The sequence below is a fragment of the Nannobrachium achirus genome (genome assembly GCF_963921795.1).
Source record: "Nannobrachium achirus genome assembly, chromosome: 8".
Lineage (NCBI taxonomy): Eukaryota > Metazoa > Chordata > Actinopteri > Myctophiformes > Myctophidae > Nannobrachium > Nannobrachium achirus.
The window spans coordinates 34,681,417-34,705,668 of NC_137817.1; the positions used below are offsets into that span (position 1 = coordinate 34,681,417).

The 24,252-nt window shown below is 41.4% G+C and overlaps 2 protein-coding genes across 3 annotated transcripts in view; one reads left to right on the forward strand and one right to left on the reverse strand.

The window, feature by feature from the left end:
* chrna10a (cholinergic receptor, nicotinic, alpha 10a) overlaps positions 1-24,252 on the forward strand; it is a gene marked incomplete at both ends in the record, with an annotated part of 245,748 nt that overhangs the window by 204,549 nt on the left and 16,947 nt on the right. The window lies entirely within an intron of this gene.
* Positions 1-24,252, reverse strand: part of stim1a (stromal interaction molecule 1a) — a 38,400-nt gene that overhangs the window by 8,826 nt on the left and 5,322 nt on the right. For both annotated transcript variants that reach the window (XM_080731429.1, XM_080731428.1), the window contains exons 3-7: positions 21,583-21,713; positions 16,319-16,433; positions 13,811-13,922; positions 12,588-12,703; positions 7,117-7,294 (exon numbers count right to left, since the gene is read on the reverse strand). In XM_080731429.1, the coding sequence (XP_080587555.1) occupies positions 7,117-7,294; positions 12,588-12,703; positions 13,811-13,922; positions 16,319-16,433; positions 21,583-21,713 (652 nt within the window). The remainder of the gene's footprint in view (positions 1-7,116; positions 7,295-12,587; positions 12,704-13,810; positions 13,923-16,318; positions 16,434-21,582; positions 21,714-24,252) is intronic.

The following is a 24,252-nucleotide window of genomic DNA, read 5'->3' on the forward strand; positions in this document are numbered from 1 at the left end:
AAGGGCATTGTAACACATTCTCGGGGCAATGCCGCAGCATTTTTCTATTGAAATGCGACTGAGAAATAAGAAACCTGCGTCAGAAATACATCACCGGAAACATTGGCTAATGTGCAGAGGTCAATGGGCTTTGGCCAGCTGCCAGAGAGCTCACAGTAAAGTGACATCAGAGACCAAAAATGGGGTCCATGTGACATCGCTGTCAGAATGCACTTTAAGAACTGTCCAGTGTAATATCCGACAGTCCTGCATTTGATGTATTGTGTATGAAATAAATTTAAAAAAGAAAATAATAAATTTATAAGAATTGCATAATCATCAGTTACAGAGTACAGTTACAGCTTGTTGGTCAAAACATGTACTACTAAAAAAAATCACACCCGTGTGAAGTGGAGCTGTGTGTGTGCGTGTGTGTGTGTGTGTGTGTGTGTGTGTGTGTGTGTGTGTGTGTGTGTGTGTGTGGATCATGTGTACCGATTTTTGTGACATTTGAAGAAAATATGTAGGAAAAGGAGCAAAAAGTGTGTTTTGGAGAAAATTCAAGATGGCGGAAAATCTATCATGGCGCAAATGGGCGTGGCCTATATGGGGAGATGCGTCATGACCCAAGGAATCCAGGGAAAAAATATTTTTAATTTTCCGACCTACGGTTCAAGAGTTACAGGCCAAAACGTAAAGTGGGGTGTTATGGCGCCACCATGCGGCCAAATGACACAATTATTTTTTATTTAATCCTTGAAATCATTATGAACCTCCTCTCCAAGTCTTGAAACTCTAGCCCCTATGGTTTGCGAGAGACAAATAATTGAATGTGAGTTTTTGCGATTCCCATTATAAGTCAATGGGGAAAATTAATTCACTAATAAATTAATATCAATTAAACTATAGAACCTTTCTCTTAGAAAAGTAATAGCCCACGATTCCCGAGTAAGGCGGTCGATTTGACATATGGCGCGAGTGTGTGGTGGCAAAACTGTGGGACTAGTGGCGTGCCGAAGTTTAGGAAGTTCAGGCTACATACACACAGACACACACACACACACACAGACAGACAGACACACACACAGACCCACACAGCCACGTATAGGGAGCCTGTGCTTCACACAGCTCCAAAAACAATAGGTTACGACCGTAACCCTGGAGATTTGAGTCAAATGTAAAGTGCACTACAATAAAATGGATTATCTGATATGACTACATTTCATAATAAAATCTATAGAATAATTTCACTGTAGTGCAAAGTAATAATGCACAGGGATATTACACCACATCAACAAACACACCGACACTCGTAGATGTTTGGTCTGTGTAGATACCTTGTCATGATGTAACTACTCCAAATAGTGAGATATCATGCTCTGCTGTTCCACTGTCTACAAAAATAGTCTCATAATTGACTTGCATTGCACAGTAAAACAGCTCTCAAAGTCCCTCTTTTATCACATTAACAAACGCAAACAAAGCTGATTCTTACAATATATAACATCACAAAACCTGGTACCGCATTCTTCTTTAAAGTAAAAATGCCAACTTTCTGTTGATTATGCAATTTGAAGATCTGGATCCACAAATCCAGTTTGGGTCTTGTTCCTCCTACAAATGGCTAAATCAACATGACATTACAAAAAATCACACCCGTGTGAAGTGGAGCTGTGTGTGTGTGTGTGTGTGTGTGTGTGTGTGTGTGTGTGTGTGTGTGTGTGTGGATCATGTGTACCGACTTTTGTGACATTTGAAGAAAATATGTAGGAGAAGGAGCAAAAAGTGTGTTTTGGAGAAAATTCAAGATGGCGGAAAATCTATCATGGCGCAAATGGGCGTGGCCTATATGGGGAGATGCGTCATGACCCAAGGAATCCAGGGAAAAAATTAAAATAATTTTAATTTTCCGACCTACGGTTCAAGAGTTACAGGCCAAAACGTAAAGTGGGGTGTTATGGCGCCACCATGCGGCCAAATGACACAATTATTTTTTATTTAATCCTTGAAATCATTATGAACCTCCTCTCCAAGTCTTGAAACTCTAGCCCCTATGGTTTGCGAGAGACAAATAATTGAATGTGAGTTTTTGCAATTCCCATTATAAGTCAATGGGGAAAATTAATTCACTAATAAATTAATATCAATTAAACTATAGAACCTTTCTCTTAGAAAAGTAATAGCCCACGATTCCCGAGTAAGCCGGTCGATTTGACATATGGCGCGAGTGTGTGGTGGCAAAACTGTGGGACTAGTGGCGTGCCGAAGTTTAGGAAGTTCAGGCTACATACACACAGACACACACACACACACACAGACCCACACAGCCACGTATAGGGAGCCTGTGCTTCACACAGCTCCAAAAAAAACGTTGGCCGGCAGACTGGCCAAAGGGAACCCAGGTACTTGGGCTTTGTGATGTTAAATATTGACAGAATCTGCTTTTTTGTACTAAAAGAGTGACTGTGATTAATAACAAGTGTGAAACCATATACATATTTAATCATAGCTATGTAGGTATTTGAGATTTGGAGGTATTGAGGTATGACATGTTTTATTGCACAGCCCCAGAAAGTAAAGAAATAAGTAAATTAAGATGTAAATTGAGATGTAATTAAAATCTTACCTATCATTTTATAATGGACAATTTACTTTTCAGGCAAGTGGGCACGACCTTTGGGTAAGTAGAACATGACCTGTACTTGTCCGACAGGCAAGTGCCTCTGAGACCTTAGTGTCAACCCCTGAGAGCTGTTCACCATACAATGCAAGTCAATGAGGAGACTATTTTTAGATTGTCCATTTCTAATCAACAGTGCAGGAGCAAGATACCACACCAGAACTAGTTACATCTTGACAAGGTAACTACACAACCCAAACCTCTACCAAAGTGTCATTGCGCTTTTACTACCCTAGTCTCAATCAATTTTGTGATGGCACACCTAACTATGCACAACATATAATTTCTAATGAAAATAGCTGCCAAGCTCAGTCCAACACAGACAAAGTGGCAAGAGGTCTAGACCTTTGTCAGTTTCTGACACCTGTATAATAGGTTGCATCGGACAAATCGTGCAAATTCATTTACGGCCAAATGAGAGCCCAGACACATTCGACAATGCATTTTGGGGATGACACTTCAGGAGCTTAATAAACACATCAATATATCCACTTAGTTTGGTGATGTGGACACACCGTCATTGATTTCTGGTGCATGTTGGCATTTTTATCTGGTCACAGATAAAATCGTTTTCAGATGGAGAAAGAAAATCCTTTGGTTGACAAGCAGCCAACACATTATGTACTAAACACACTTAACTGGTTAAGCCAGTATGAAATACTTAAGCACCATGTTGTGTATGGCAATCTCTTTTTACGATTCTTTTTTTAAATGAGTGAAATGAGTCCTCAGCCTTTAAATCCTACTAACAATTGTGGGGTGAGGGGTATATATTCAGGACCTGAGATACAAAGAATAATATCATTGTTCTGACACTAGGGAGCAGTAAACACTTCCTGTCAAGCCCATGGTTGACAGCCGAGGTACTGAACAGTGCAGAGGCCCAGTGAAAGGTGATCCAGATGGCAGAGGATGGAAAATGTGGGCGGCGGACCGTCCTGCTAATGCCTTCGACCCTGACCTCTGTCATTCTCTACATAAAGGCTCATCAGCACTGCCTGTGCTAGCAGCTCTGAAAGGAGGAAGTTCATCTAAATGGTTTTTCACTTGCTCTGCATTGCAGGAATTCACAAGGGCTCAAACTAAATGTCTGTAGATTTGTCAGTGGTGGGTTATTGTTTGAAACAAATACACAAGGTTCTATTTGCAGGTTATTAATGTAGATTTTGTATTCAACGAGGGCTATTGATGTTGTGTAGGAATTTAGGAAAATACAGACAATCATAATGTCTACAACAGTGGTTCTCAAAGTGGATTCCAGGGACTCTGCAGGGTTCCTTTAGGGGACCAATATAAGTCTGTAACTCTGGTAGTGTACTTTGGCATTTGTACACCGTCAGAGTTAAATGGAGACCTTGAAATTTGAAAGTTTGAGAAACACTGGTCTAGAAGTCAGCAGTATTTGCAATATGACAAATGGTCCTTTCCAGTCTGTGTGCGCGCCACAACTAATCTCACCGGAAATGAGTGCTGGAGCTGACATGTGAAGCAGTTATACTTCAGCTTGTGTTATAAAAGACACCCAGGAAACGACAAGCAATACAGCTCTAGCCACAAAGCCACAGCCTACTGTCTCCCGACAGGGGAGGCCGGCCGTGACAAGGCCATGCCACTTGATATAGACACAGGATCTGCTTGAAGGTCTGGAAACCCAGCAGCTGGCAGTAGGGATCAGGAAGAAAGGCACAGCTACAGAGGACATAACCCACCCCCTGCATGCACTCATGCTTTCTCTCTCCCTCCCTCTGATCCCCAGACAAATACTCTAGGAGAGATACCAGCCTCTTGTATTTGCAGCCACAGCCACATAATGTATAATCAAATGTATGCCAGTTACAGAGGCTCAACAGTTGCACTGTTTGACTGTCCAGATAAGGGGATCTCATTAAGGACATTTAAATGACCGGAGGAATAAGGTAATGTATTCAAAATGGTAGTAAAATGTGGGCAGCTGGTCCCATCACTGCGAACATGGACTACATCCGTGTTTTCAAGTAATCCCAAACCATGTATATAAAATGTTGTACACACACACACACACACACACACACACACACACACACACACACACACACACACACACACACACACACACACACACACACACACACACACACACACACACACACACACACACACACACACACACACACACACACACACACACACACACACACACACACACACACACACACACACACACACATCCCCTTACTATCGCATGGTGTAACACCAGAGATTCACGGTCAATAAACAGGCAGAGCATTAGGACCCGCTACCTCCAGCACATACTGTCACAGTGCCATGGCTGTCAGGAGGCATGGCGTTAATCTGTTCCAAGGCTACACTCGGCAGAGGAGAAAGGCACCCATAATAACCAACCTAAAATGGTAACACAACACAAGTTATAGGGGAGGGATGTCCATTTAAATCTAACTAGCAGCTAAAAGCGGAGTACATTGAACTAAATTTACACACAGCTTTTGTTTTGATGACTTGACAAAGTGGAGCTGGACATGTACAGTATATGACATGACGTGGCAAAGGGCACACTTAGAGTAAATGTTAACCACTTTACTCTGTCTGTTCCAGTAAGATAAGGATGAGCCATAGCTAAGAACGAAGCCAATTCACTCATATGCGTGTATCAGCAGCAAGCATGAGAATATCCTTTGGTAGATTCCAAGACTGGCCCGTCAGTCTTTTTAGAGGGACTGTTTGACCTCCCAGGCTCGTCCCAGTGCAACACTGACAAGGTTGGTCTGTAGTCAAGAGGCAGTCTGATCACACACACAGAACAGCTGTGTGTGACATGATGTAATACCACGGGGAGGGGTATAATGGTATGGAGTCATATTATATGTTCAAATGCAACACAGAGGGAAGCAACTTTGGATTAACTGACTAAGGCCAAAACATTGTTATTGTCAGTCTAGCCGATGAACAATCATATAGCTCTGCTATCTATCTATTTTTTTTTTAAATACAGTAAAGTATGGCCACGACTTAGCTTTACTCAGGCAATGAGGCCTGAAAAGATATTTTTTAAGTCCTACGGTGAAAATTGCAGTTGCTGTACAAATGTCTTATAATAAATGATAGTTTGTGTCCGTGCCAGATTTAGAGGCACGTGACCTTAGGTGCATACAAATATATGTACAGTACATAGTACACCTACTGTATACTGTATGTTGTTGTCAGAAACCTTGTATCTCATTCCTCAGTTTTTTCATGAATAAATAACAATAGATAATTCATTGGGTGACAGTGTAGCGCAAAAGTAAGGGAAAAAAAGAAATGGCAAGAAAAGCTGATCTACAACCTTGCAATGCAAGGTTTTATGAGCTGGTAGACATGGTATTTATTTGTCTATAATGAAAATTATAGGGACGCCAGTTTGAAAGTGGTTACGTCTGTACTGTGTTTGCTGAAGATTCATAAAGTATGTGCAATAAAATAATAATATGGCCATTGGATGAGAGGTTGCTACAAATTTCACCCATCTGTAAAATGCAGTCAGTGAAGAATGTGTGCCGTCATTTGCCAGCCAATTATTCACAGTCCTGTTCTCACAGCCCAACACCAGTTTTTAACTTCCTCTTTGTGATGAATAGGCCTCTCTGTACATGAACTATCCGTGAAAGTTCCTATGACAACACATGACTGAATACTAAACGGATACACCGGTTTCACTACATGTAACTGTTTCAGCAATCTCCTCAGAGAACATGACTTTTTGTGAAATCTGATTACATATTGGCTTATTAGCACGGGTATGAGCTCAACTTCACATATTTCAAGACTAACAGTATTGACAACGGTAGCTGTTTGTTTCACTACTGCGATTACTAGAAGTTGTTTAGAGTCTTAACAACGGCTGGTAATCTAATAGTACACTGTGTTCCGACAGGGAAAATAACAAAAAGGGTACAAAGTGTGCGAGCAAGGGGTTAAATGTACAAATGTATGCCATGGAGAGAGATGACGGTGTGCACATCCGTGTTGCAGCAGAGGTGCAACACTGATGTGAACCGCAGTGAGGGAGATCAACATTAAATAGAAGTCACACACCTTATAGCCACGATGCAAAAAGAATAGACACACCAACGCTTGGTCTGTCTATTAAAAAGTATTTTTGCATTGTGGCTAGGAGTTGTGTTACTTCCTTTAAAAAAAAATCACACTCGTGTGAACTGAGCGGTGGTGTGTGTGTGTGTGTGTGTGTGTGTGTGTGTGTGTGTGTGTGTGTGTGCAACAGCGCCCCTCCCTTAACATGTGTGGTCAGAAAAGGTTACTGCAGGAGTGCAGGCTACGGACACGGAGACAGACAGACAGACAAACAGACAGACAGACAGACCCACACACACGGCCACGTATAGGAGCGTTGTGACCACCGCTCAAAAACATGTGGTCGAGGTGCAGCGGCTTGTATTGTGCATGTTAGGAAAAACCCTCACTTCTGTTGTAGGTCATGCAGACTCTGCTCAGCCCTCTGCAAACCCTCCAGGTCTCCCATCATCTTCTTCATGTGTTCCTTAGAGTAGCGGTTCTGGATGTAGGCAAACCAGCAGCCACCCATGCCGATGACGATTGACACCACCAGCATGAAGTCTTTCAAGTGATTATGTCTGTTCACTGGGGGGAGGACAAAAATAAGACATGTTTTTAGTATGGTATGTGCTGAGAAACTCAAGCAGCCTAAATGTGAACAAAATAAAAACTAGGAACACTTTGTGTGTTCAAGAGTGAGGTAAAATTAATCCATTACTATTTATCTTTAAATAACGGTTTTGCTATGGCCTCCTCATACTTAATCTGTCCAGATGTCACGGAAATAGAAGGTATTAGTAGTACAGCAAATGTTGGTTTGAGTAAGAGGGCGCCAAACTAAAAGACCAAGCTAAAGCCAGCTTAACACAATCTATTTCTAGTCTGGTAACTGATGCTGATAAACAAGTATGGGAATTATGACATTTTGCTACACAAGAGAGGCAATGACTCCATTGCTCGCTCTTTGTTGTCCCCTAACAGCTTGGGAGTGAAGTGTTAATGTCACAATGGTGTCATACTACGTAACCTATAGCTGTTCAATTCCTGGGAGTCACACACAGACAGGCAATCCCCGAAAGCCATGTACATTTTTGACAGCCTGCTTTGGGAAAACCTGTGTATTAATTTTAAGAAAGAGCACTAGCTTCGATGTCTTCTCTCTTATATATGTTTTGGTATTAGATGTCACACAAGTATAACTAAATTGTTATGCTCCACATCTGCCATTGTGGTTTACACTTATGCTGAGGGAGTGCAGTTAACTCTGAGTAAGGGCTGTATCCACCAATACATATACATCCAACACATTCTTTCCTGGCTGAGCACAGGGTATGTTTTGTGTAGTTTTCAATGGGAGCGCCGCATATTCTATGCTGGGAAACACCAGTAGCGTGACAAAGCGCTGAGTTTCTATTCTGTGTTGCGGGTTCACGTCTGACGTTTTTATCTGGTAACAGAGTTGGAATATTTTAATTTTGGGCCATTTCGATGAGTGTTTTAGGACACACAGCTTTATACTTCATTGCAATGTGGGTGACGCAAACTGAAAATAGCGGCATTTACAAGCTTGCAACACGTTGTAAGCTATATATAGTCCATTTCCGGTGTGCAACACCCACACACAACTAAGTAGGCTACCTGTTGCTTGCTGCTTGTGTCACCAACTGAAACCTCTCCAAAGTTTAGTTTAGCCTTCAGAGATGCCTATACAAAGATCACTTTTTATTCATTATTTAGAGCTTTGTACTGGGTGGTGTTGAATGTGATGTCCAAATTAGTGGATATAACATCCAATACAATAAATATAAATACATTTGTCATCTGGGGACTGCCCCATAGGTCGAACTCCTGTTGGGTCGACTGAGGTTGGGTTTAGGCATAGTTTTACTGAGGTTAGGGTTAGGTGGTCGGACCAAAGGGAGTTCGACCTAAGGCATGTTACCTGTCATCTTTACTATATGTTTTTTTTTTTTTTCAGATTCACAAATATACGTAAATCCTACTTGGCTTTATTTTTGAGAGGGGATATATCTTAAACAAGCACTTTTCATTTCCTGGAGTGGGACAAAAAGGAAGCCTTGCCTATCTGCATAAGATCAAAGAGGACATGCACTATAACAAATGAACCTTGCCGGCCAATCTATGTTCCATACTGACCATTAGTTATCATTAACAAAGTCCTCCCTTGACTACTTTCACCACAAAAAAACAACTTGTCTGCTCCATTTTCATTCATCCACTTTTAACATCATTAGGCCTCTAAGGCTTGTCTGCAAAGACCTGCCAAGAGAGAGTGTATATTCCTGTAGCCATGTCTACACAATCCAGAGCTAACACAGGTAAGTGACTGTTACAGAGTAAGAGCAGCACAGTAAAGATACTGGAGACAGGCAAAGAAGCTTTCTGTAAAACTCAGAGCTTGAGAGCCTTACAACTGGGGCTAAATGACCCAGTCTCCTTTCAATCCTACAGAACGAACAATGTTAGTTTATTTTATGTTTACCCTAGCTAAATATACATTCTTAATTAAAAGAGCAAAGTTCCCAGATATTAGGCTATATTGTCATGAAAATAATTCCAAAAACTCACATCAAAATATTGGTCATTCCAAATCATTTTAGAAGTTACTATTTTCAAAAACCCTACCTAATCACTGTGGTTACAACATGCTCTGTGTAATTTGCGACTTCCCAACATACTGCTTCACTGCCCTTAAGGAATGCTACCAACAGTCCAAAGTGACATTTAATCATCCATTACATGGGGAAAGACTAGCTTTAAACATGTCCGCCCTATTATGCCTCAGGCAGACAGTCCATTTTCATGTAAAATGAGGCACACAAAAGGTATGAATGGGTGCACTTTGGTTAAACCATGTTAACCATTACACAAGTGTCCACTTCTATGCCACATTTAGCATCAATCCATTGTAAGAGGTGTCTTAAAATGATGCCGTCAAAGCCAGTCAGCCTAGCATTAAGGAGGACCGCCCTGGCTTTGAGGGCCTGTCAATTCCACACAGCCCTCTAATGTCTTCCTCCAGCTGGGACCCGCTTACAAACACAAGCACAATGACAAATGCCAGACACAGCCGGCTGTGCACTACTTTCACTCTAAACCAGGGGTCTTCAACATTTTCAGGCCAAGGACCCCTTTGTTGAGAGAGAGATGAAGCAGGGACCCCCAAAACATTTTCATAAATTCCATATAGTTCAATCGTTTGACTGGATTCATGTCAATTTGCGTTTTCAGATATTTAACCACTTGAACCGTCAAATCTTAATAAACTTGACCTTTCACTCTGTACTTAGTCTGCTCTTTGTTGCTCTACACCAAAGCGCTTTGCCAAAAATAGCCAATCTACAAGCTTGCAAGGCGTTGTGAGCTTGTAGATCTGATATTTTTGGCTAAAGTTCGCAGAATATGGACACCAGGCTTCAAGTGGTTCATATAAAAAAAAATCTTTGTGTTCTATCACACAAAGATTTGGCGGCCCCCCTGTATTAATTCTGAGGACCCCTAGGGGTCCCGGACCCCCTGTTGAAGACCTGTGCTCTAAAGAAAGAGTCATTATCTTCCTCTTCTTAGTACCACATAAGTGTTTACATGTCTTTGCTTTCATTAACCCCCCCCCCCCCCCATCCTCGAAATACGCACCCATACCATTCTGCCCATCTGCAAAGCTTATCCTATTCCTGCTCCAGGAAGGACATCACACAGAACTTCAAGGGCCAGATAAAGCCTTGTGGCCTTGAGCAGCAACAACCTATTAAGTACAATTACATAATTCCCAAATATGGTTTTCACCCTTCATCTATGTTCACTGGTCTGAAACTTGGTATGTGACTGAGTGAAACCTAGCATATAATTCACAGCCCATAATAAGAAAAGCTATGTTTTATATGAAAAATTAACTTGATATTATACAGTGTATATGGCCAAATCAGACATGCTTTTTCCACACAACACTTGTTGGTGTGTATAGCTTTGTAGCAAGGGGACTATGATGGTGACATAGTAGATTGTTGTAGCATGAACAAACAACAGGACAACAGCGTGACTGCAGCTTCTCTATTGTGTTAGGGCTGAGTGAAGCTATGCCTGTTGAGACACACCCGGTAAAATCCTTAGGGGAAGAACAAAACTGTTGATGTTACAACATCAAGATTCTGTTCCCAGGCAGAAATGCAGCGGCATGTCTTTGTTGTGAAAGAGTAGAACCAGAAAGCTCACATTCTAGAGTTGCAGACCAGGGCAGTGATGGTGGAGGAGGAGAGGACGAATAAAGTATTTATTCATCTTCATGCGCAGAGCGGTGTGTCTAGAATACAGAGCAGCCCGGTTAGCCCTCCGCAATAATTGTGTTGCTAGGATGATCAGGGTATGGCGCGGCTTCTGATTGGATGAAAAGGTAGTAGGGCCTAGGGAGTGCTCTTTTTTTTCTTTCTTTTTTTGCATGTTTTTACTATGCCTAAACCCAACCTAAATCCTAACCTCAGTAAAACTATGCCTAGACCTAACCTCAGTAAAACTATGCCAAGACATTACCTGTTAAAAATGCTTCTGCCAACCATAGGATTAGATTCTGAGACAGTTCATGATCAAACCACAAGGTCGCTGCTCCATTGGTGTTTTGAATGATACTTGAAGGTGTAATCAATGACCCTTATAAAAGTCCCGAACGGGCGATGCTTTAACCCAGAACCCAGGGGACGGGGCGAGGCTTGTCTAAAAACAAGCGCTCTCTTACCCTGATCATTCTAGGGAAACAATAATAGCTACACAATCTTTTGGAACATATTATAATCTTTACGTTACTACTCTACGGACAAGATGTGACGGTTTTCATAGTTAACTGCGACCTACGGTCGCAATAAGAGATCATGTTAATTCTGATGAAGGTCTGAAGACCTAAATGATGATTATTATAAAAAGTATTTCAGCAAGTACAACACAGTGAACAGTCTGAACACACAAATTTAATATAATGATAATGAGCCAACGCAGAATCGTGGATGCGGACTGGAGCTGTATAGACAGACCATCAGTCTACCATTCACTCTCTGTATGTCTCTCTCCCTCATGTGTAGATATGACACATCTGCCTCATTCTGCAAGGCTACAAGCCGCCCACCACCTCCTGGCTATGTGTATTTATACTGCGTCGTACGACAGTGTCATACACCAAAAATAGCCGATCTACAAGCTCACAACTCGTGGTGACCTTGCGCAGCGCTTTGAAGTTGTAGATGGTCTATTTTCAGTGTGCGACACCATTATACAATAAAGTATAAATCTGTCTAAAACATACATAAATCATCTGAAGGGAATCCTGCTAAGTAAAAAAAAAACACCAGATCAAAAGAGTACTGGTACAGTACTTGTCAATCCTCTTCTGCAAATGTCTTGGTTTTGTCTCCATTTATCTTCCCCGTTCCACATTGCATTTGTCTGCGCCTCACATCTTTGTCCCTCATGTATTCTGACTTTCCTTGGAGACGTACTGCTGGCACACATCTTTAAAATTAATGTTAAAACTGTCCATCCTCTCCCTGATAAAATCGTGTAAACTCACTTTCAATGACATTCTTCTTACCAGAAGTTTTAAAGTGAAATACCCCTTTAAGGGCATGTGTGACCAGTGCCATGCATCCAGTTACTGCAAAATCTAGATGATAATAATATACCACCTATCACCTCCCACAGCCTGAGCTTGGGGACCCAGCCCTTGTGCTGGACTGACTTACTGTAGCCATTTCCCCTAGCTTGACGCACACATTTATATACAGTACCTACCTACAGTATATACAGCAAATTAGTAATGACACACTTATATGAATGATATCGCTAAGCGATTAGCTATTTATTTTTCACTTACTCAGTGGGGCTCCAAAAAGCACAGTATCCAAGGCTTTGAGCTGCAACTTCTGGACGTGGCTGCGATCCAGCATCTTTAGAATAGATACTGTCAATGTGCCATTCTTCACAGCTAGCCTGAAAAAGAACAGACACTACTAGTGAATTTACAGTAACAATGAAGAAAGAACAGAACATCGTTTTTCTTTTCTTTTTTCACGTGAGAGAGCTTCCAGCCGCACAACCTAGCACAAGCTAAACTTTAGGAGGGCATACCCAAATTTGGACAAAAGAAACCCACACCAACTGACATTAGGAAGGATGTTGCCTCCAAGGACGGCAATGTCTGTAGAGCCGTCCAACACTTTGATCCTAAACAAGGCATCTAAACTATTTTCTAGAATACTATGAAACTTAATAGACAGCTTTATGTACCCGGATGAAGACCCTTACTAATTGCCAGTAGGGCAACCATAATATTGTTCTAGTTCGGAACAAACATAGCGTAAACATAGCCAATCAGGAAGCAGCAAAATTATTACGGTCAACATAGCCAATCAGGAAGCAGCACAATTATTACGGTCAACATAGCCAATCAGGAAGCAGCGTTATCGGTGACGTCACTATTATATGGGTTAAGTCTGAGTCTGATTGGTGTAGTTGAGTTCTATGGGGGTGGGTGACGTCCTGGCTATCAAGGCAATAAATGTGCAGCCACACTTGCAATTTCCAATTGCACCTTTTCTAGATACCTTTACCCTAGCACCATCGTTAAGTCAAGTTTTCCACATTTGCTGAGCACATTTATTTATTTACCAGGGACAAGGTCATGCTCCCTGGTCGACGATGTGTGGGTTGGGACACATTAAATGCACCAGAAGGGCTTACATGAAGGTAACCCTGTGTCGATGGCTATTTGAAGTATTTTAAAACGTTTTAGAATAAGGGGATAAGGGGTAAGGCAAGGACAAAAATATAGCTCTTAGTATTTCCCTGGCAGATTGCCATGAAACTTGCTGAGCTCATTCATGCTCTCCGGAGAATGAACTGTTAATATTTGAGTGACCCTATAGCCTTTCCTCAAGTACAGTCAGATCAAAATGTCAACTTAGCAGCCAAATATCTCATAAACAAAAACAGGAAGACTGTGGCCTTTTAAAAACCTTTGCTATTGTAATTTTAATCCACCCCATTAAAGCTGTTTAATTAAATCACATATTCTACTGTAGATAAATTGTTACCTACCTCGGCATGGTACTACCATTAAACTGCATCTTGCGAAAGCCATCCACATACTGTGGTAGTTCCACATAGCTAATGAGCCATTCCACCACCTCATCCACTGTCCAGTTGTACACTGAGGGGAAAAAATAATACGTATATGCTGAAATGCTTCAATCATTCTTACTCCTCAGAAACATTAAATATTCAGATTCAGGCAACATCTACTCCAGGGGTTCTCAAACCTTTTTAGGCCATGCCCCCCAAAATAAACAAATTGGCACTGGGGACCCCCACCCTGACAAGCACTTGGAATTGTAGGCATTACATTTAAACGCGACGTTTTTTGGGTAATAAATCCAAAACGAGACCGGCAGCGTTTCCAAGCGAACTGGTTTAAAGACCCCCTTAAGTGACTCGGTTCCACAGTTAAATATTGTGAAAATAGCTACATGCTCACAACGCCTCGCATGTAGATTGGCTATTTTCACAATGTTCACCTCTTGCTTACTTAATATTTGACAGTTTGGCCAGTTTGGTATTCAAACGGTCTTTAAAGTCCTTAAATTGTCACTTTATCAATGTGCAGATACCCTGTATACACTTATACTGTGTGTGAGAAAAACAATTACATTAAGCTAATCATCTGGACCCCACAAAATAATTTGGGGACGCCACTTGGGGTCCCGACCCCAAGTTTGAGAACCACTGATCTACTCCATCCCAGAGTATGCAACTTGAGACTAGTGTTTTTTACTCAATGCTTCATGATCGTTAGGGATGGTCCGATCAGGTTTTTTGGAACCGATCACCGAGCACCGATCACAAAAGTTTGATCACCCGATACCGATCAATCACTGATCCGATCAAGTTATTATTTATATTTTCTAAATGTTAATGTTTTAACTTTAATTCATTCATTCACTCATGAATTCATTTATATATTTGCCTTATAGTTATTTACCAGCATTACTATGTATTTATTATCATAGCAGTAACTAATTATTCCTTCAGCACTGTGGAAATCAATACCCCAAAATGGCCTCAAGTGGGCATACTGAACGGCTGGTTGATCGGATGCACCGATTGGATCGGTGAATTTACCTTTTGATCTAAACCACCGATTATCGCCGATCACGCTTTGATCGGCCCGATCCGATCCATTGCCGATTGATCGGTAACATCTCTAATGATCGTGTGCGCCTACTATCATTTGTAAAATCAGACAAGACAGGATTCTCTTTCATAACATGCATGCATTGGCCAAGTTTCAATAAAAACAGGGTAAAGAGATTCACCCTGCCTCAGTCAGCCCTGGGAAAAAGTCAACATTGTGTTAATGTGCTGCATGCTGCTGGACAGAAAAACGACCCAGTTTCCTGGCTCGGAACCGCCTCTGAGCCCTGACAAGAAGCTGCAATGCAGGGTAATTCAAACGGAACCACAAGGGGAGAAAGGCTAGAGTGCAAGTCATGCCACGAGTGCAGACATGATCTCTGCAGTAAAGGGCTAGCTGAACAAACTAGATAACTAGAAGGAGGCGAGATAAAGTGAGTGAGTGTGTAATGAGACAGCGTGTTGTGTTGACAGATTCAATAATGCCCCATTGAGTGGGTAAGTGTTCTGTACTTGACAATCATATTAGATGCCTCTGAAAGTGCCTTTCATCACTGTAAATTGGGTGAGAAGGAACTTCTACCCTTGTTTTTCAGTCATAGGATAACATTTGAAATTTAACAGATGACAAATAGAAGTAGGGCTGCAACTATCTATTATTCTATTCCTCACTTTTTGATTAGTCAACTAAAGCACATTATATTTAATTTGTTTTAGATCACACTGGTAACTGGTGTGATCTGGGATAGATGGAGAGCCCTCATGTCCTTGATGGTTGATTGTGCTGTGTTATTGGAACATATTGAAGATGAGATGATACATTTTAAGGGGCTTACCCTCTAATTAATAAAAAAAACAGACTATCAATCATAAAGCATAAGCCCCTTAAAATGTATCATCTTGATTGATCGCTATATGATGCATTTGTAAGGGGCTTATCCTCTAATAAAAAAAGACGATCGATCGATCATAAAGCATAAGCCCCTAAAAATGCATCATCTTCATCGATCAAGATCAAACATTTTAAGTGGCTTCAAGGGGCCTCTAATAATAAAGTCAATCGATCTATGTGGCGATCGATCGATCGATTGATCCATAGACGGATGGACGGAGGATCAATTAAATAAATGTCCCTGGTGCAACTATCTGTTGCAGCCTTAATAGGAACCAATGTAGAAGGACAGTCAGCATATTTTCACAAAAAGCATTACAACCAACACTAAAAAAGAATGATTAGACATCAAACTGAGCAGGCAGAGCATATCAAAGCGGAATACTGAGCACAGAGTAAGATTCCATATAACTTAAGGCCTAGGGACAGGGTTTTGCTCACTAGAAAAGACACGATAAATGCAAACATGCTAAATCTGCCTAGGGACAGGTTTTTGCTCAGCTAGAAAAGACAAGATGTCGTACCTTCAGAGCCCTTCCAAGTCCTCCACAAGTCCTCCACACTGATGAATTGATCGTCCCCATGGAAGCTGTTGTGTTTGGCCTTGGGATCATGGTAGTTCAGATCCTCCCTAAGGAACTGTGGGATGACAGGGATGTGTGAAAGTGGCGTTAGAAAGATCACATTCAGATAGTCATAATCTTGTAGCTACGCAACCGTCATACGTCAAAGTATAAAATAGGTTCTAGTGGTTAACAATAGAAAGGTGTAACTTTTCAGTTACCCATGTCGACAGAACCCAAACTTGTCCTGCACAACATGTTATTTCATATTTAAACTGTGAGTGTGTTATGCCTTTGCTTCACTCAGTGGAATGTTTTATTTTTACCTCATTTGCACACATGCCTTTTAAACAATCTTTTTTTAGCACTTTTTGCCAAATATGGGAAGGTGGGGGGAAAGATTAGTGCTACATGGTTTTGGTAGAAATGATTAGTGTCAATTATTAGACACATAATTCCATGCACTTCTTTGGATTCTATTCAACTACTAAAATAGCAGTCTGCTCCATGTACATTCGTTTCACTATGCAGTTAAATAGCAGAATCATTGCTGTAATTGACCTCAATAAAGAATCTGAACACCCAGAGTGCACCCCATCCAGGTTGTTCTATATTAAATTGAACTTTCAGATATTACCAAATTAAACATTTATTTATTGTGACAACAAAAAGTATGATACACAATAACAGGTAACATATGCCAGTCTCTGCCAGGTCAGGTAGGTTATTGTGGCCTCCTGGTGGCGCTGTAATAGGCCAAAGTGAAAAGGGTGCCATGTCTTCTTCGGACTTTCACGGCAATCAGATGCTGCATTCATGATTTGTGGCATTTTTCCCCAAAAGAATTGTTTAGCAAAAGTTGACCTGCTGGTGTCACAATAACAGGCCAATGTCTGAGTGGTACAAAATGTCATGGAAAGCATCATTTGTTCAAAACGGAGCACTCTTGATTAGAAGCCAATCTTAGCCAATCAGGATGGAATATGAAAAATCTGAAAGACCTTTTTCGCTTAATGATTATAGAGATACCGATTTGGGTACTTTTTTGAGTACTGTCCAAAAATGTGTTTTGCACAAATCCGCCTCATGGTGGTGCTATAACAGGCCCACGTGAAGAATTTGGGGCAGAGGTTCTGCTCTGGCACCCAGGGAGTGTGCGTGCACAGTTTCGCTGCCATCGTGCCTACACCAACGGTGCCAGAGATTAGCTGTCCACAGACAGAAGGATGGACAGATGGACGGAAAGGTGCAAAACAGTCTCGGCCATGCCTTTTGGCCTGGCGGAGACAATTATATACTGTAGCCATCTCTAGACCTAGGTTTTGGGACAAATTAGGCAAAATCAAATATAGGTCAATGGTGTCTGTTATGAGGATTCCAACAATTAGAGGGAGAGGCATGTTGTATGCACAATAACATGATATGTGATTGTCTAACTAACTTATCATTTCCACCTCCACAAGATAGTCACCATATTTCAGGTTTCATTATATTTTATAGATTTTTCTGATTAGAAGTTCTAATCACATGAAAAGCCTAGCCTTATCAACCAACAAATCCTATCAACTTGATTGTCCAAAGATAATATCAACTATTATTTTCAGACAACAGACATATCCTCAGACCATGTCAGCTTCAATTACAAAATGCCTCATTGTATTTTGTGTGACACCTAACTTCTAATATTTCCGTTTCAAGCACTGCAATCTTCTGAAGCAGTTTCTGATAATCCCCTGTTGAAATGGTAGGGCCGGGCCATCTTGTTGCTAGTTAGCTTCAGCTAGATGCCACGTATCCAGTCACTAAGTGACAAAAGAAATAGTATATTGCAGAACAGCAAAAAAACACTCCTGGAGGTTTTATAAGTATCCAGGATCCATTTGTAGTTTCTCAAAGAAAAAATACAACATCAGTATCAGCAGAAGAATGTAAGCATAGGCGAGCGTACACGTCCACACTGTACGAGAGCAAGCCGTAATAGTCACTGCTCTAATCACATAAGGTGTCTCCACACCAAACAGCCTACAGGAGACTCCTTCTGACTGTACACAGACTGCAAAGAACTGCAAAAAACTAAGCACTTTATTTTTTTTTTGCCGACGCCGACTGTAGTTACTGTATGGCAGTGTTGCCAGGTCTGCTCGTTATAAGCGACTATGATCCTGTTTTCCTATAATGTTGCTAGTTGTGGGTTGCTTTTGTTTGGGCTTGTTTCTTAAGTGTAGTTGCTTATTTGGCCTTGCTTTCAACAATCTTTTAGAAAATAAATAATGTAATAGTGCTCAATAGGTGAAACTGGTCGCTGCTTTTGGGCTTATTTTCATAGACCTGCTCGCTTGTTTCACTCACAGAATCTGGCAACCGGAGGCACTCTGTGTCCTCCTGCAGAGGAAAAAAAACAACAACACGGGCAGCTGCAGCACTATTACTAGCCTACTTCTGGATCAGATTGGAATAGGAATTGAGATTGAGAAAATGGTATTTAGTTAAATGTGCCACAAGAAAATGTCTCTGGCTTATTTAGGCTTTGTTTCTGCAGCTGCAGCAAACTAATGTCCACTATACAGGAGTATCAAGTCGCCTCAATCCTACCGACCAATTGCAAAAGACTGACCAGGTTTGATTTTCGATCGACGGGTTCCGACAGCCCTATCGACGGCAAGCGCCTCTTGCCGACAAGTTGCCGATGGCTCCCGGTAACTTATACTATTAGCCTAGGAGCGTGTCTTTCATTCTTGAGTGTTTCTAACCAACATGTTTAACAGCTTCCATGGGGTTTATGATTAAAGGGTTTATGCAATCTAAATTAAATTAAACTAAACATAGCCCTGGCTCATATCATGAGAGAATACAACTGGCAGGTGTGGGTCCTACCCTTCGTCATATAGCAATCATCTGTCTCATTATTCAGTCTTTGAAACCCAACAGGAACCAGACTCATTGTCTTGAAGTGCTCTATAACCTTTTGAGCCGTCCAAATTGTGTGATGGCTCAAGGCCACTGCAGATCATGAGTGCCTACTGCACGGCACTTGATTCCTAAGCCTGAGCAGGCTTAATAGAGCAAGTGTGTCTCCTCCAAAATGGTATATCATGCAGCAGAAAAGCAGCTACTCTGGTCCAGGTTTAAAAATACAAAATATTAACCAAATGGGCATGGCGCTCTGCAGGGCACCTCTTCAAGCAAGACTAAACTAGGCTTAAAAAGGGGGCTGCAGACTGAAGTCCCCCAAACACTAGAATACCTCACCATTGTTTACACATAAGCCATGGTATCCAGACCAGTACTGAGCTTTAATTGTATTTTCAGGATAATAGCTGAGGGCTACTACTGACATTCATAAATAAGCTGTAATCTAGTTTATTCCATCTAATTGTGTATTGTCTTAATGTTAAATGCTGATTTTGTAGGGTATTTTACTGTTTTTCCTGTACAAAAAAGGGGAAAAAAGAAAAAGAAAAAACATGACAGGTGCTGAGTCTGCTGACCTCATTTCAAGTGATGTAAGCAACACAGCTGCAGATAATAAAATTAATAATGGGTGTGTTATATATAGGTGTGTCAATGTGCAAGTATTGTCAACATACTGTCGACTACTGTCAATACTTTGGCACACCCAGAGTGGTGTAAAGAGAATGGTGACAACTCTGTTCAATCCAATGGACCATTTTATACACAGCAGTTTTTTCACAACAATTTCCAGATCATGGAGTATTTTTTTAGTTCCCAGAAGTTAGCAGTAAACACTAGAACTGCAGTAGATTTGGAGCAGAACAGACCATTTGTTTGAGACGTGAAAAGGTAAAACATTTAAATAATCATAATCAGATGGTACTATTAACCAAGTTAACAGGGCAACATTCGCTTAAAAGTAATACCGCGCTGCATTTTGGGAAATGAAATGTTTTTCACATATTGTCGGTTTTTGATCACCGCGGTAGATCCCTCACTGTGGTAGCAAAGTACAGTAACTACAGTACAGTATAGATACTGTACAATCCGTCAAACGCGTCGTGGGCCTCCAGAGACATCAAAGAGATTGACACGTTGACACCTCGTGGGCATCAAATGAGTTAATGAAGAAGATATACAGTCTTTATGTAACTAGATACTACATACTCTGTCTCACTCTGTCTGGGAAGTGATTTGTGTCTACACGAGTGACATGAAGTATTTTGGACTTCCATTGTCGTCACTCTCTCTTTACAGCACTCTGTCTGGGCACACACTGTACATCTTACACTCTACATTATTAATTGTATTTGTCACTACTATCATATACAAGTACAATACTTTCTTTAGCAGTAGTGCGTGTGTGTGTGTGTGTGTGTGTGGGGGGGGGGGGGGGGGTGCATTGCATACATCAGTGGTAGATCAGCACTTGCCATATTTTTTTTACGATGTATAGTTTTTAACTTGTACAGGAAAACGTAAACAAATTCGGCCAACATTCCCTTTGTTTATGTCAAGCAGAGCGCTGTGTTCTCCTCTTACTTAGACAGCATGTTAATAGGGCCACTATTAACTAATCCCATTTACTATGGCCTTCTTAAGAAGGAATCCCCACTGATGACCAAGCATTACTGTAATGACACCTTTGTAAGCCTCTTCAGACTGATAATGAAAGCATGATAGTCTAACCATATATAACAAAGTAGGGGTGGGAAATATGACTGTTAAATCATGAACGATTAAAACGTCTCCACGATCTGCCTTTACAGAGAGATCAGTCTATCGCGATTCAGTGTTTTCAGCATACCTTATTTTTACTCTGTAGTAAAACAGTGTCACTCGCAATACAGAACATAAATCCACAAGCCTACCACGCGTTGTGAGACTAACTGCTGTTAGCTTGTAGATCTGTTATTTTTGCTCACACATGCATCCCTATTTTTGCTCACCTTTTTGCTCTTTTACATGATGTCTCTGCAGGGCTCAAGTGTATTTGGCATAGCACTGAACATAGCAGAATGCATGACAACACAGACAAATTGGTCCGTAAAAATAATTCTGTGGGTTAACTTAACTAGATCAATGGTGTTTTAATAGGGAATTTAGTGTGGTTGTACTAACTTCAGTGATTGTGATTGAGATTGTGATCCTGCCTGAAAACATTGTGGTGTGAATGTGATATTGTCGGCATATCGCCCGTACAACAAAGCCATGTATCCCATGTATCAGAACAGAAACACCTGTAGGAAATGACATTCTGGGCTGGTACTTACACCATCTGTCTCCGACACATCTACGTTGCCATTTTCATCATCGTCCATCTGCTTGTGGATGTTCCGGATAGCCTCGAAGCTGAGAATGGCATTCTCGTCCAAGCATAGTGGCTCATCAATGCGACAGAGTTCTAGTGGAAAAACATAGTCATGCTAGTCAGTCAGAGCAATGAGAAAGGGTTTTACCACAATGTGGCAACTGTAACAGTATCAACCACATTTATCTATGAAAATTGAGTTACATCATTTTATTCTAGTGTATACTATGCTACAAATTCAATGAAATACTGCACAACTGGATGAAACCGTTTTTAACAGGACTTCATGATGTACAGGTATATGAGCCTGAGGCTTCTATTTGTACCAATAATAAAATATCCAAGCTAAAGGGCTAAACAGAACTGTGGAAAGCATTTGATGACTAAGTTACCACGACTCTCACTGCCATGGTTCTGTCCAACACAAACTGATTAATATACAGAAAGTAGCAGTGTGTGGCACAGAGACACGAAAGGGTCCGTTTCAGGTCCATTTTTACACTAAGAGTTACATTACAAGTCCAGATGCTACTGCTTAATTCAGTGTTGTGATAATAAGTTGCTTGATTGAAAAAGGCAAGAAAGGTATTCAGATATCCAGCACTAATAGTGTAGATTTTTTAATGGGCTATTTGTGGTTCAGGTGCTTTTTCTGCTGGGATCTGACATTCTAGAGCCCCCAAACAGCCTGCGGAGGTGCAAAACTACCTGCATATTGCATGTAAGCAGTGACAAAGTCATTGTGTTCCTGTAACCACAGCTAGCATTAGCAGCGCTTAACAGATGTTTGAGGCATGTCCTAGGCATGGCTCTTGCAGTTGCTATGCAACTGCTGAAAGCCCACACAAATTTTAAGTTGAGAATTGCAAGTTTCAGGATCCAGGTGAAAGACGTTCTGCAGTGGATGTTTTAAATGTCAGTGTGACTTTATATTTATTTAACCTCAATTTATCCTGGCTAGGTTTACTGACTGTGTCTGAATGTGTGCCCTTTCTTAGCCATGCCCATGCCGTGCTTCACACACTTTTTCACATAATCACATTAGGGAGTAAGAGAAGCCCTAGCGGCTCCACTGCAGTTGGGGTTTCAGTGCTTTGCTCAAGGGCACTTGAACACTGGGTGTTAAGGAACCGCGCTGACGTCTGTGGCGGAAGACGGCGGAAAGCGTCTGTTGCCGACAGGGAGCCATCGGGAGCTTTTCGGCAAGAGACGCTTGCCGCAGATAAAGCCCCCGGGACGCGTTGATGGAGAACCGGACCTTCTCAGTCTTTTTCTGGGAGTCGGTAGAATTGAGGGGGTTGTAGAGTGGACAGTTTGCTAAGTTTGCTGCTGCAGAACCATGCAAGCCTAAACAAGCCAGAGACATTGTCACGTCGCACATTCTAACTAAATACCATATTCTCTCAATTCGTATACCAATCGACTCCAAAGCAAGGCTAGTAATAGTGCCGTGTTGTTTTTTCCCCATCCCGCACGGAGAGCAGAGGAAAAATCATCGCCTACAGTTGCCAGATTCTGTGAGTGAAACAAGCGACCAGGTCCATGAAAACAAGCCCAAAAGAAGCGACCAGTCTCTTGAGCTCTATTACATTAGCTATTTTTTAAAAGAATGTTGAAAGCAAGGCCAAATAAGCAAATACACTTCAGAAACAAGCCAAAACAAAAGCAACCCACAACTAGCAACATTATATTTATAGGAAAACAAGATCAAAGTCGCTTATAATGAGCAGACCTGGCAACACTGCCATAACAGCGTTCATGTTCATGCGATCTCAGTGCGCATGCGCACAACTGCGTACAGTGACTACAGTCGGTGTACAGAGTGCTGACAAAAATGTGCTTAGTCTTTTGCAGTTCTTTGCAGCCCGTGTACAGTCAGAAGGAGTCTCCAGTAGTCTCTTTGGTGTGAAGTCACTGTCACCTTTACAGACAGTGGATGCTAAAATTATTAGCTTTATGTCTCCACTTTCTGGGAGACATTTGTAATTTAGACACTCGAGAGATTAAAGTAATCTGGGTCTTTATTTCTTTTGTTTTCTGGGAATTCATATTCTTTCTTATGGGGAACACACACTGGACGCGGGCAGCTGCGCAGCATCGCAGTATTGACGCTCGCGAAGTGCCGCGCGGTAACACCAACTGGATGCTGCCGTGCGGCGCATCCATTTCTCCCGGTGGGGACTGGGGAAAACATTTTCACTGCATGGCAACGCTGTAAAAATAGAACAGCGGTGTATCGGTGCGGCAGGTGATGTGGCAGACCTCGTGCAAAAGACGAAGAGTTCTAAGTTTACAAAAGGCTGGTTCACTTTGCTGGCAAAACAATCTCGGAACGAGAACAATAGTGTGTTGACACTAATTATTCAGTGAAATGGGATCTAAGAGCCAAGAACCAAGGCGAGAGAGACTGAATTGTATCATGGTGAAACGAAAGCTGCAGTCAACTAAGATTAGGTAAATTCCAAGGATAAAGAATATCTCAAATGTTGAGGTTTGCATTATAAATTTGTTTCAAATATCAGCTAGCATAATGTCAGCTATCTTCAAATGTCTTATTTAGTTTACACTTTTCTTTTTAACCCTTTAAGTGCCTATTCCGAACATGTTCGGGATATTCGGGATCAAAAACAAT